A 12,913-nucleotide genomic window follows, 5' to 3' on the forward strand; every position below is an offset into this window, starting at 1 on the left:
ATGTCCATTTTCAGTTAAAATCAACACAGGATCATAAGGGAGGTACTCCTACCAAGAATGTCAGAATTCTTATGTCGGTTTATCACCACCAATGTGGATGCTTTGGCTCTCCCGTTCTCATGGAGGCCGCCATATTGATTTTCCTATCGATGTACTAGACACAAATTGATTTGCACTATAATGGCAAATCAAAACCTTCTCGGGCACCGCTACTTTTCCAAAAGTGTGGTTGAATGATACCTCTTTGAATCGCAACTGTTTTCAAGATTGTTTTCGCAAAATCCAAATCACAATGTGTGAATTGATTTTGTCAACATTCTGGGTCGTCTTCTCGATGTGAAACCGAAAGCAGGAAATATCACTCCGCGCTAAAACAACTTTTTATGCATATTGTTTTTTTTTTAATTTTTAATTATCGATACTATTTTGTGATTTCTTATATTGAAATATTAATATTTTTAATATCGCATCGTACATTTTGTTGGTTTTGGGTATCTAGCGAGTGACATATTTGCTGCGGTGTGACATCCGGCAATTCTCCCATCATGTCCACAATGTCAACACATTGGCGTGCGAGAACACCAAAACAGCAAATTATGAAAATCGGGAGCTGTTTCTAAACAGGTAATCACTACACAGGTTTTATAATTATGCAAGTTAATAATTTCACGTACAATAACACATGTCGATTTGGATCAGATTACGTACATGTCTGTTTCTTGATTGACGATGACAGGTAAGTTTACAATTTTACGTGTCACGTGTTACACTTTTATAAACTTTTTCTAGGGTTTATTTTACAAATTATGGCACCAATTAGTTTATTTTATGGTTGTTCAGAAGTAAGTTTGGTGTGAAAAACTATTAAAGGTAAGTATTTCAACCGCGCACATAAAACAAAATCGCCTGCAATAATACTGCAGCTCGGAAGTGAAATCCACGTTACATATCAGACAGTTTCCAGAAACACGACAAAACAACACATTAGGACAGAGTTACACCAACATGACTCGCATAAAGACACATTGGAAACCACAGCGACGATTTGGCATAAGTGGAGGTAGACACAAGAAATCCAGGAAGGTCAGAAATGCTAATTCAAAATCAAAATATTCCCATCACTGTACACTATCCACTGGTAATGCTATAAAGCTGCGTGTTTTTCGTCGACGTATTTTGAAGTCGTATGTCCGCATGTCACATAATCTGCTATATCAAACAAATCTACCAAAGTACAGAATGACTAAACTCCGTGATGACACGACATTAAAATATGTGATAAGAAAAGTGAAGCGTGTCAATGCCAGAGGGTATAGACTCATGAACCTAGATTGCCTACAAAATCATGTCATAGATATAACAGTGCATGTTGCCCTATGTGAAAACGCTCAAAAAGTTGCAGGTAAAGGTTCCAGTCCAATTGTCCTAACATCTGAACTTAGAACATGTGGCCTTGCCTCTGTCCTTCAAGCGAAGTGTCAAGGGTGTAGCAAGATATTTCAGTTGCAGACTAGCCCTAAGTTGACTGTCAATAACAGTACAAGATTTGATGTAAATGTCAGGGCAGTGTGGGGGTCTGTAGTGACAGGAAATGGTGCATCACATTTGAATGAGATGCTTGGAACTATGGATTGCCCTGGGATCTCCCAGCATGCTTTTAGTAATATTGAACAAGACATTGGATACTGGTGGGAGGATGCATTAAAGAAGGAGTTCTTGGCAGCAGGAGCTGAGGAAAGGAAGATCGAGGTGGAGAAAGGCAACTTTCATCAGGGGGTGCCATTTATTACCGTAATCGCAGATGGAGGCTGGTCGAAAAGAAGCCATAAACACTCGTATGATGCATTAGGAGGTGTAGGTGTAATCATTGGGAAAGAGACGGGTAAAGTTTTGTACATGGGAGTCCGAAACAAGTACTGCTACGTGTGCAATAGATCCAAAAACCTGCATATGGTTCCAAAACCTCACCAATGTTTTCAAAACTGGAATGAATCATCACAAGCAATGGAAGCTGACATCATTGTCCAGGGTTTTTTGGAGGCCGAGTGTACCCATGGTATACGGTACAAGTACCTAATTGGGGATGGGGACTCCTCTGTATTTGCCAAAATACAACAAGAAGTACCAGTTTGGGGAAAGGATGTGGAAAAAGTAGAGTGTGCAAATCATGCATGTAAGTGCCTACGATCAAACCTTGAGAGGCTTGTAGATGATAACCCAACATATAAAGGTCATAACAAGCTCACCAAGGCTACACGAGTGAGGCTGGTAAGTGCTGTTCGGTGTGCTATCAGGATGAGGTCAAAACAGGCAGACAAAAGCAAGGCAGTTAAGTTATTGGCTCAAGATATCAGAAATAGTATACACCATGTGTTTGGAAACCATCTTAATTGCTCAGACTTCTGTAAAGCTGCTCATTCATCTTGTACAGCAGACGATACATCTGAGATGTCATCTGATATATTGCCTGAGGATCCAGTCTCCGATGTCTGCAGTAACCAAATAGCCATGTGGACAGAGGGCAGCTCTCTTCAAGCTCAAGATCAATCCCGCTTGGCAAGTGTGCCAAAATCCCTGGATCAGGACATTCAGCAGGATGTATGCATTTTGCTGGACAGACTTGCAACGAAGAGCAATAGGCTTTTGGGAAACTTCACGACAAACCTAGCCGAATCATGGATGAGCATACGGACAAAATTTGATGGGGGCAAGGTGCATAATATCTGTTCTAGAGGGTCCTGGCATACAAGATGTTACGGCGGATCTTTGAGGATGAATCTGGGACCAGAATGGGCACCAAGTGTGTGGCAGCAGGCAACTAACACGGAACCAGGCCATTTCTTTCAAAAGCTTTACCAACAACGTCGACAACATCTTTTAAGTTCTACCAAATCTAAAGATCGCCCAGAGTGGAGCCAGCTACGATGGAAGCGCAAGATGACAGCATTGAAACAGAGTTCCTCAAAAAAGGCAAAGTCATCATATGGTCCAAATGCCATAGACTCAGTGCCAGATGTGTCAGATGAAGCTCTACAGGTGGCAACAACTACTTTCCTGAAGAAGCACATTGACCTGACAGAAGAGCAGATAGATGCCATCGAACGTCTCACCAAGTCTCAATCGCAGTCGTCTGTATGGAAAGAGGAAAGGAGAAAAAGGTTAACATCATCTGTTTTTGGAAGTGTGGTTAAACGGAAGACATCACTACCTGTAGCCCCTTTTTGCGGCGCCTGATTTATGGCAATTTTGGAGGAAATAAACACACTCGGAAGGGGCTTAGAGATGAAAGGATAACTCTGAGAGAGTATGAGCTAAAGAAAGCTGAGCTTGGCATCGACGTCTCCATAACACCTGCTGGCCTTATCATTGACAAAACCCACAAATATCTCGGAGGGAGCCCAGATGGGATTATTAAAGAGAAGTCGGGAGAAACAGGATTGGTTGAGGTAAAAAACTTACTGCATTCAAAGAACAAAAATTTAAACCAGGCTGCAACAAGTGAAAGAAACTTCTGTTTGAAGTTGTGTGGGAACACGTTATGTCTGCGACATAACCATGACTACTATTATCAGTGTCAGGGGTTATTGGGAATCACCAACCTCCCATGGATAGATTTTGTGGTGCGGACTACCAATCCCTATCAACTGCATATTGAACGGATAGTTGCAGATAAACAGCTGTGGAATGAGATCATGGTACCAAAGCTTTGCGCATTTTACCACAAAGCCATTCTTCCTGAACTCAGTAGCCCTAGAGAAGGAAAGGTCCCTGGTATTCGGGAGACTGGCATTTGGGTATGTCCATACCGATATTATTATTTAATTCTAATAATTATTTTAATGTTTTTGAACATTGCCCAAGATCCAGCTTATTCACAGTATTGATGTTATGAAATTCAGGTAAATGTAAGTGTCTGTGTAAAAGCTCACTGCTGATTATAATAAACAAGGTACATGTAAGTTGTGCAAACACTTTGGTGCAAGTGGTATGCTCTAAAAATCCTGTAAAAATTGATACACAAAATGAACTAAATGGATTTTGGCTGTTAAGGGCTATGGAAAAGTAATACTTTTTATTTTTTGTTTTACAGTTTGAACCAGCATCCAAGCAATTGCACCATCAGTCAGCCTCAGTATCAGTACAACCACGGAAAAGGAGAAGTACATCAACTGTTACTAGAAGTTTTCCACCTGTTTCCTGTTCTGCTTCTGTATCCCACAGGTTTTACATTTGTTACAAGTTGCACGCAATCAGAAATTTATCATGGATAGGAACAAATAAAATAAAAATAAAACATGGAATACTTAATTGAAAATACACAAATCATATATTTATATTGGTATATTATGGAATTAATGTAATTGAATACAATTATCCCTTATTCTACAATTTCATAATACTATAAAGCAGATCTAGACCAGCGCATAAATGTTCCAAAATGTATATAAAAGATAATGGCAGTTTAATAAGTTGGTGTATTATTTTGTTTCAAATGTATTATGTTTATTTGTTTATTTTCAGCCTAACAACAACAAATACCTCAGCCACGTTATCAGCCTCAAGTACCCCTGCCACAGTATCTGTAACAGGTAGATCATTCAGGTAGGTGCTAAATAATATTATTATAATGTTTTGGTATCACTTGTCAAGGAAGTTCTGTCCTATTCTTGCTGCAGGTCTGTATACTCTGGTTTGCTGTACCTCATAAATTACACATTTATCACCAACTAGTTCAGAAAGTAATTACTTGCCATAGATTATGGAAGGATCTACATCGGGTAACTTGACTCTCTACCAGCGTAACTGCCACAATGTAAAAGTATTTGACTATGTATGTTGTTTTTTTGTTTAATGTTGTACTTTGTTTTCAGCCTAAATTTGACCAGAACCCAAGCGACTGTATCTACGACCGATACACTAGCCACTGTATCTACGACCGATACACCAGCCACTGTATTTACGACCGATACACCAGCCACTGTATCTACGACCGATACAACATCCAGGTAAAGTTGGGTATGATGGCATTGATTGATGTGTAAAATTTTCGAAATTTCTGATATTGACATCATTGAAGAATGAAATTTGTTGACACCATATTTATACTAAAATATATAAATGTTGTGAGTGGTTTGATGCAGGACATTGATAAAAACAAGACTTTCTTCAGTATGTGTGCGGTCCTTTCATTTAAGGTATATGTGTTTATGTAAAACACTAGCATAAAGTTGCTATATGCAAAGATCTTATTTATTTACTGATGCACAATTCTTCACAGAAGACATTCTCGCAGGAGAGTCACCAAGTTTCTAGGAAGAAGAATTTCCCATGAATGGACGATTGACGAGAGGACTGGGGAGAGAAAGTGGTATAATGGCACTGTCCTTGCAGTTCTTCAGGGCATTGATGGTGGTGTAGACACAGTTTATGAGATCCTCTATGATAGTGAAGATGATCCACATGAAGTAAATGGCCTTCTCGATGATTATCAAGATTCAACTGTGAGATTCATAGATTTGTAAGTATAAAACCAGAATATACATTTCATTTGATAATTTTTGGTGTCTGATTCAACATGTTTGAAGAAAATACTACAATTTAAGTCAATGAAATCATTTTAGCATTCAAATTTGGTTTAAGTGGCTTTTTCAAATATTTGGGAATACAGTTTGATAGGTAGAGGCCTCCATAGTTTAGAAAAAGTAGTTCCAAAATGGAGGCTGTGTTCTGCCCAATTTTAGATGAGACTACATTTTCAAATGTTTTACTTCACTACATTTAATGTCGCTTACAATCACCAGCACTCCTTCTACCTTCAATAAGATGTAACATTTTAATTTTTGCCCTTTTCTTGCAGATAATTGACACTTTGTATGAGATTGGTGTGTTTGCATAACAAGTACATTTTTTTGATGTAAGTATCATATTTGGACATTTTTGTTAGAGTAAAGATATTCAATGTATTTATTATGTCCTAAGGATTCCACCAGTACCAAATTTATGACTAAAAAACATCTGAAAGGAATTTAATAACACATAGCATTTTACATGCATTTAGACATAACATGCACCTTAAGACGAACAAGAATCATTACAAACCCTAAGGCAGATGCGGACCCGGTTGCTTCTTATAAGTGAGTATAATGTAAGTGTTGCAACACCGACGAAGAAAAATGAGAAAATACATGATATGTTAGCTTTTTGAAGTGAAATATGAGGTTGTTGTGTAGCGTACCGGTGTCAGGTGAAAATTACTCTCCCGAAGTGACCTATACCTATACGTCTAGATCTGTACCTGACCTCGGGAGTCGTTGTAAACAAGAGGAATATTAAGAAGTTTTCTGATGAAAAATATGATTTATTAGGAATGAATAAATCAGTAAAATATCACTGAATAACATTTTTCTACCTCCATAATTGATAATTATGTAAAAGTCACATTACCGCCCTTTTGGTTCAAATGTAACGTTAGTATATAGATCTACTCCAACAATGTTAGAGTTCGTCAGAACTTCAAGTATAGAAGAAATGTATATATTGTGTTTAACGTTGTATATAGCTACTGTACCATTTATCACAGCCACAGGTGTCAATGTAATCAGCAGATCTGTTCTTAAAGTTCAGATATACATTCGAAAGGGGTCAATTAATTTCCATGGTGGTCAAGCGGTTAGGGTTTGTGACTGCTACCCCTCTCCATGCACCTCTAGCTATATAGGTTGCCCGTTCAACTTAATGATCTTTCTATGGCAGTTGATCATTGGTTGGTAGATTTTCTCAGAGTACTCCGGCTATTCTCCACCATCATAGCCTTCCATGTCCTTACAACGATACCACATTACGTTAGTATTTACACATAAATCTTTGCAAAATGGGTAAGGCAATTATACAGTACATTACTCAATTAGTTCGAATATTCTAATCTTCTATCAATTACATTCTGATTATCAGAATTGAAACATATGCTTCTGTTACAAACAACCATATTACGTGAAAGGTGTATGCGTGTATTATACATTCCATGGCTATATAACAAATTACTTAACCTGAATACTTTTATTTTTTAAATCTTGTTTTGTGTCACAAACACCTGAAACAGTGTGTGTTCAATATTTACAGTGATTCATTTAATTTCAATGTGGCTTAACTCCATCACCATCTGTTATATTCAAATCGCCTTGCGTCCGTGGTCCGGCGTCCGTCGTCCGTCCGTAAACAATGCTTGTTATCACTATTTCTTAAAAACTGCTGCAGGGATTTTGTTCAAACTTCACATGGAGGGTCCCCTTGGTCCATAGTTGTGCCATACATATTTTGTGGATCGGAAAAACAAGATGGCCGCCAGGCAGCCATCTTTGATTTTGGCAGTTGAAGTTTGTTATTGATATTTCTTGAGAACTACAGAAGGGATTTTGTTCAAACTTCACATGGAGGGTACCCTTGGTCCCTAGTTGTGCCATACAGATTTTGAGGCTGATCAGAAAAACATGATTGCCACCATCTTGGATTTTGATAGTTAAAGTTTGTTATTGCTATTTCTCAGAAATTATTAAATGGATCTTTCTCAAATTTCACATGTAGGTTTCCCTAGGGCCCTAGTTGTGCATATTGTGATTTGGGACCGATTGATCAACAAGATGGCTGCCAAGGAGCTTGAAGTTTGTTACTGCTAGGTTTTTCTCAAAATGTGTCTCAAATTTTATGTGTAGTATGTTTGAAAAAGTTTAAAAAGTAGAGAAAAGATCCATCTTTCCATTGTCAGATATAGATCATTCTTTGGTGGACGCCAAGATCCCTCTGGGATCTCTTGTATAAGTTTAGTGTTGTATCAGTGAAAGAAAATGCATTGTTTTATTTTTTCAGAGAACTGAACTCTGTTGATACTGGGCCTATATCGAGGTCAAAACGTCGCAGTGCGCCAGAAGCTTCCTGGAATCCAGGATTGTACCCTGTGGAAATTTTGGGTGAAACAGTTGATGGCTATGTTAGAGTTCACTTCACAGGTAAAATGAAACTCTTTTACCAATGATTACATGTACAATAAAGTTGAACTGATTTATGTCCATACATGTATATGTAGTTATTAATATTTTCGGGCTTTTAGATTTTTTCCTGTGAAAATGAAATACTTTAAGTATACCTCAGAAACTTGGATACATGTAACAAATAACAAGGAGGGCAGCAGGGGAACATATAATTATATTTTAGATATGCTCTGATTTTCCATCATTCTCATTGGCTAATACACTTTTCATTTTTAGAAACATTGAGTCAATATTCATATTGTGACGTCACACACGAGTCGATATTCCTATTGTGACGTCCCATAATACCCAGACGTCAAGTTCTCAGGGAAGATGTAGTCGAGCCATTCTCTATGTATTTCTACATTATTTAGCACAAAACGTTTTACAATAATTATCATATCTTATATAAAAATTAAGGACCTTTGACTTGGTCCATATGGATTACTGTTTTAACGCCCTGGTAGAATATAAAATAATTACCTCGGGCTACGCCCTTGGTCATTATTTAATTCTAACAGGGCGTTATAACACCATATGGACCTCAGGAAAGGTCTATAATTGAAATTTACTGCCTAGCCTAGAGCTCAGGGCAACCAGATGCTCGATCCTAAACATGAAACAAAATGTGATGTACGTACAATTAAAAAAGTGTATTAGAAATGTCATAGGATTTAAATATTGTTTTATTTCAAGATTTGTCTAGGGTTTCTGATCCACATGAAAGTGTGTCATAACAAAGTAAGAATGTTTCTTTGTCTTACAGGCTGGAGTAAAAAATATGACCAGGTAATGAAGGAAGATGAGCTAGAAGAAATTCAAGTAAATAAAGACCCACTTAAAGACTTAGGAATTCTTCTCAAGGAAAACCTGACAGTTGGAACCAAAATAGACAGTTTTGTAAGACTGCGGGTGCCTTTAATTCAGGATGATTTTCAAAGATTAGCGGAATGTGCAGTTATAGTAAAATCTACAAGAACAAAAACAACATACACCATATCATCAAGGCATATGTTGAAAGGTGTGTTTGGGAACAATTGGGACTTTCGAATATTAAATAAGGAGGGAGACAATTGCTATATAAAAACTAGTACTCTGAAGTTTTACCTCAGAAAAAGACGAGCACTAAGAGAATATGAAATCCAAACTACAGACTCTGGTCAGTACCAGCTGAAATCGTGTGAAAAAGAAAAGGGAACACAGCTGGTGATCTCTTTTGTAAAATGTGCAGGAAACCATAGGATGTTACCTCATTTGGCCAACGACGCTTTGCTGTAAAATGGTTATAATTTCAAGAGAAATACTCTATCAGATTTTGTCGTCTGACCAATTCTGGAACAAGGCGCTTGACTTGAAAACTGTTGAACAAATTTCATTAGCTGTTCAAGAACATTGTACCCTTAAGCTGTTACCAAATGACTTAAGTCTTAAGTATTTAAGGGCAGAATTATTTAGATTGAAGTCTAAAGCCTTAAGAGCTAAAGTGAAGGGTGGTAATCAGATTAAAAAGTTTAAGGAAGGACTGAAGTTTTCTAAATATAGTTGGGATGTAAAGGTTGATAGGGAAGAAACACAGGTAATGGTAGAAAATGTTAAGGCTTTATGTCAGGAGGAACTAGAGAAAGTGGAAAAGGAAAATCAGGACTTGAGAAAAAGGTTATGTAGTATAACAACTGAAACTACAGAGGTAAAAAAAACCATTGAAGCGCAAGCCATTTGCAGAGTGTACACCTGGGTATCAATCAAAATGTAGGAAAAAAGACACAGATAGGTGTAGAACAGCTTTGAGTTTTTTAAAAGAGAGTGATGCAACTCCAATTTCTATTACGGTTCTTAGAAATAAGAAAGAAGAAGTTTTGAAACTTTTTGATGTAGGATCAAAAGAAAATTCAGAGTTGAATGATAATATTGATGACATAAATACACTGATATATATCTTGGATACCTTTAATATTACAAATGAAGCATACCATGAGTTGAGTATGCTATTTAAAGTACTTCCAAGAAATTATACCATCAATAAAGTTGTGTCAGAATTGAATTCAAAGTTCAATATTCAAATTACTCCTGATGGGCTTGGTGTTCAACAATCGCTGAAAAAACATCTGTCAGATGTATTGTCTCATAAATTAGATATAGATAAAGACTTTGCACCAGATGGACATATCCAAATTAAGATTTCCGGGGATGGTACCCAAGTGGGAAAGCGAATACATGTAGTAAATGTGACTTTCACAATTATCAATGAGAACAACAGTGCTTCGGCCCAGGGCAACTATCCATTAGCTATTATTAGAACAAAAGAGAAATATAGGGACCTTGAAATTGGTCTAGATGACATCAGAAGAGAAGTAGGTCAGTTACAGGGAACTACACTGAGGGTAAATGGAAGAAATTTTCAAATTGAAATAATGTTTGGGGGTGATTATAAATTTCTTCTGGTAGTTTGTGGAATACCTTCGATTGCTTGCCAACACTTTTGCCTTTATTGTACATGTAGTAAAACCGAGAAGCTAGATCTGACAAAAACTTGGTCTATGAACATACTGCGCATGGGGCTCGGCTTGAATACAAGTATGATGAGGAAGGGCAAAGCATGCCGAAAGGAAAAAAGAGGAAAGGTGTGCAAACTTGTTTCTCAGTTTCCAACAAACCTTTATTCCCCACAATCACACCCCACTGTGTTGTAATAGATCATCTCCATATGTTCTTGCGCATATCTGACAAGTTATTCAATCTTCTCGTCTCTGATCTGAGGTGTTTGGACAACATAAAAGCAAATTCAACTTTTACTTCAACACAAGAAAAAGACAAGTTAAAGAATGTGTTGAAGCTTGAGAGTGTGTTACAGATGTTGGGAATACATTTTGAACTTGGTGTAAATGTTGACAGTAAAAAATTAGAGTATCGTGAGCTTACTGGTCCAGAAAAACTTTTGCTACTTGAACGTTTTGATGCAGCTGACTTTTTTGATGATCAAAATAAAGCTACACAGATTCAGCAGCTGTGGGATGGGTTTAAAGAGCTGAACAAATTGATTAAGTCCAACTGTCCAGATGCTGATAGCATCGAATCCAAAGCTAAATTGTGGTGTGACCTGTATGTAAGTTGTTATCAAGCAAAAGACATCACCCCATATATTCATATGCTGAGGTATCATGTGGGTGAACTCATCAGAAAACATGGTGCCATTGTACGATACAGTCAGCAGGGTTTAGAAAAGCTCAACGACACTGTAACAAAACAGTTTTTTAGGGGCACATCTCATAAAGGTACAGGTGCACTAAAACAGGTGTTAGAAAAGCAGAACAGGCTTACATTCCTCTCCAGTAAAAAGAGAATGAAGGAAAAAAGGAAGTGTCGCAAATGTTTGGCCACTGATCATAACTCTGCAACCTGTGGTGCAAGATGACTGACAGAAAAAAGTTTGTTAATTGTCAGGGTTTGACTGTTTCTATTTCCTGTAATTCCAAGGAATACAAGCTATACATAAATATAGTTTTATGAACATTTTGGATAAAATATGTTAAGATTTAATAGTTGGATCTAGTCGGATCAGTTGCATCGTGCAATTACAATCAAAATGGTACTATTTTTATAATTATTCTATTGACAGCTAGTTTTCTATAAAATAGTATTTCCATTCAAAATGGTACTTGAATTATATTACACATATGTACTTGTATTTGTTAATGCTCAAGTTGTTGTGATATAACTGGAATCTGCATTCAAAATGTACATGTATAACATGTTCTGTATGTATAACTAGAATGCCCATTTGACATTCATTGATATATCATTTGAATCTCCATTCAGTATGAATTGATATACATGTTCAAGTGAAAGTTATAATACTTGTTAACTTTTTTTTATTGAATGTGCCATTTGAAATAAGTATACATGTTTTACATTATCTTCCATACCTTTTTTTCTGTGATTTTGTTTACTTCCTTTTATTTCTTGTGAAATATGCCAAATAAGAATTAACTGTTGATTATGGACTGGTTCTGTATGTATCTGCATTTTGTAGCATTGTTACGTTTTATTTTATTTGTTGAAATGCCAGGAAGGCTTTGTTTTAATTAAATTTAATGAAATTTTAAAAAAAATCCGTTCGTTCTCTTTTTTTTAAAGGCAGGACCAATATTGAGGGTACGAAATTCAGTGTACACCGGCTCAAAAATTACGGTGGAAAACTCTGAAATACGGGCGAATTCCGATATAAAAATAGAAGTAATTTTATTGGATACTATTATTAAATATTTGCCGACGTATTGCTATTAGTAATAGATGATTGGTCGGTTTCAACACAACAGAGATGGTATTTCCTTCCACGCATCACGCTTTGTGGAGTCGTACAGCATTCACGAGATTGGATTTTCTGTTTGTTTGAAATTGGTTTTACGGTATTTTGCGGTATGGAATATTAATAAAACTTGGCTTATTATATATAAGGTTCATCACAAGGGATGAGACTCCTTGTAATAGGAGCAATATTCTCACATAAGTGATTAATATATAAAATCATTACTAAAAATGTGGGACGCGACAACGGAGCACACGAAGTCAGTCGGATTTCATGGGGAGGTAACTCGTGTATACTACAAAATACTTTTGATATGGTAGAGAAACTTTAAGGCGCGGGATAAGGGAATTATGAGTCCATTGAATTATTTGTCATACACATAGTTGTTCGTCTCGTCGAGATCTAGTAATAGAGTCTACACGTGGTACTTCAATATTTGACTCGGACTCGGTCTCTTCATTTGGCCGTCTCTATAATATTAGACTGACTATTAGATCCCGTTGCTGAAAATTATACATTCAGTATAAAATTAAATTAAAAAATCATCAATTGTTTAGCGGCTATATCTCGTACCAAGGACGTA

General features: G+C 36.8%; 3 protein-coding genes across 3 annotated transcripts; all 3 read left to right on the forward strand.

The window, feature by feature from the left end:
* The first annotated feature begins 2,394 nt into the window (after positions 1 to 2,394).
* On the forward strand, positions 2,395 to 5,555 carry LOC138330796 (uncharacterized). Its single transcript, XM_069278316.1, is given in 6 exon segments — positions 2,395 to 3,211; positions 3,214 to 3,794; positions 4,091 to 4,221; positions 4,522 to 4,602; positions 4,872 to 5,006; positions 5,279 to 5,555. Coding segments are annotated over 6 exon segments (1,935 nt in total). The 5' UTR covers positions 2,395 to 2,448; the 3' UTR covers positions 5,523 to 5,555.
* A 493-nt stretch (positions 5,556 to 6,048) lies between these two features.
* LOC138330797 (uncharacterized) lies at positions 6,049 to 9,861 on the forward strand. The gene is made up of 3 exons (XM_069278317.1): positions 6,049 to 6,134; positions 7,864 to 8,003; positions 8,791 to 9,861. The coding sequence occupies exons 1-3, from the start codon at positions 6,049 to 6,051 to the stop codon at positions 9,300 to 9,302; spliced, it is 738 nt and encodes a 245-aa protein (XP_069134418.1). The 3' UTR covers positions 9,303 to 9,861.
* Positions 9,862 to 10,497: 636 nt separating this feature from the next.
* Positions 10,498 to 12,640, forward strand: LOC138332405 (uncharacterized). The gene has a single exon (XM_069280500.1). It carries the CDS (start codon positions 10,621 to 10,623, stop codon positions 11,434 to 11,436), a length of 816 nt encoding a protein of 271 aa, XP_069136601.1. The 5' UTR covers positions 10,498 to 10,620; the 3' UTR covers positions 11,437 to 12,640.
* The last annotated feature ends 273 nt before the right edge of the window (positions 12,641 to 12,913 follow it).

Source organism: Argopecten irradians, chromosome 9 (genome assembly GCF_041381155.1).
Source record: "Argopecten irradians isolate NY chromosome 9, Ai_NY, whole genome shotgun sequence".
NCBI classification, from domain to species: Eukaryota; Metazoa; Mollusca; class Bivalvia; order Pectinida; family Pectinidae; genus Argopecten; species Argopecten irradians.

Excerpts from the sequence above, each read along its gene's own strand:
- LOC138330797 (XM_069278317.1), top strand. The coding sequence starts at position 6,049 with ATGCATTTAGACATAACATGCACCTTAAGACGAACAAGAATCATTACA. Across the intron at positions 6,135-7,863 it reads GACCCGGTTGCTTCTTATAA|AGAACTGAACTCTGTTGATA; the intron begins GTGAGTATAATG and ends TTATTTTTTCAG. Across the intron at positions 8,004-8,790 it reads TGTTAGAGTTCACTTCACAG|GCTGGAGTAAAAAATATGAC; the intron begins GTAAAATGAAAC and ends TTTGTCTTACAG.
- LOC138332405 (XM_069280500.1), top strand. The coding sequence starts at position 10,621 with ATGCCGAAAGGAAAAAAGAGGAAAGGTGTGCAAACTTGTTTCTCAGTT.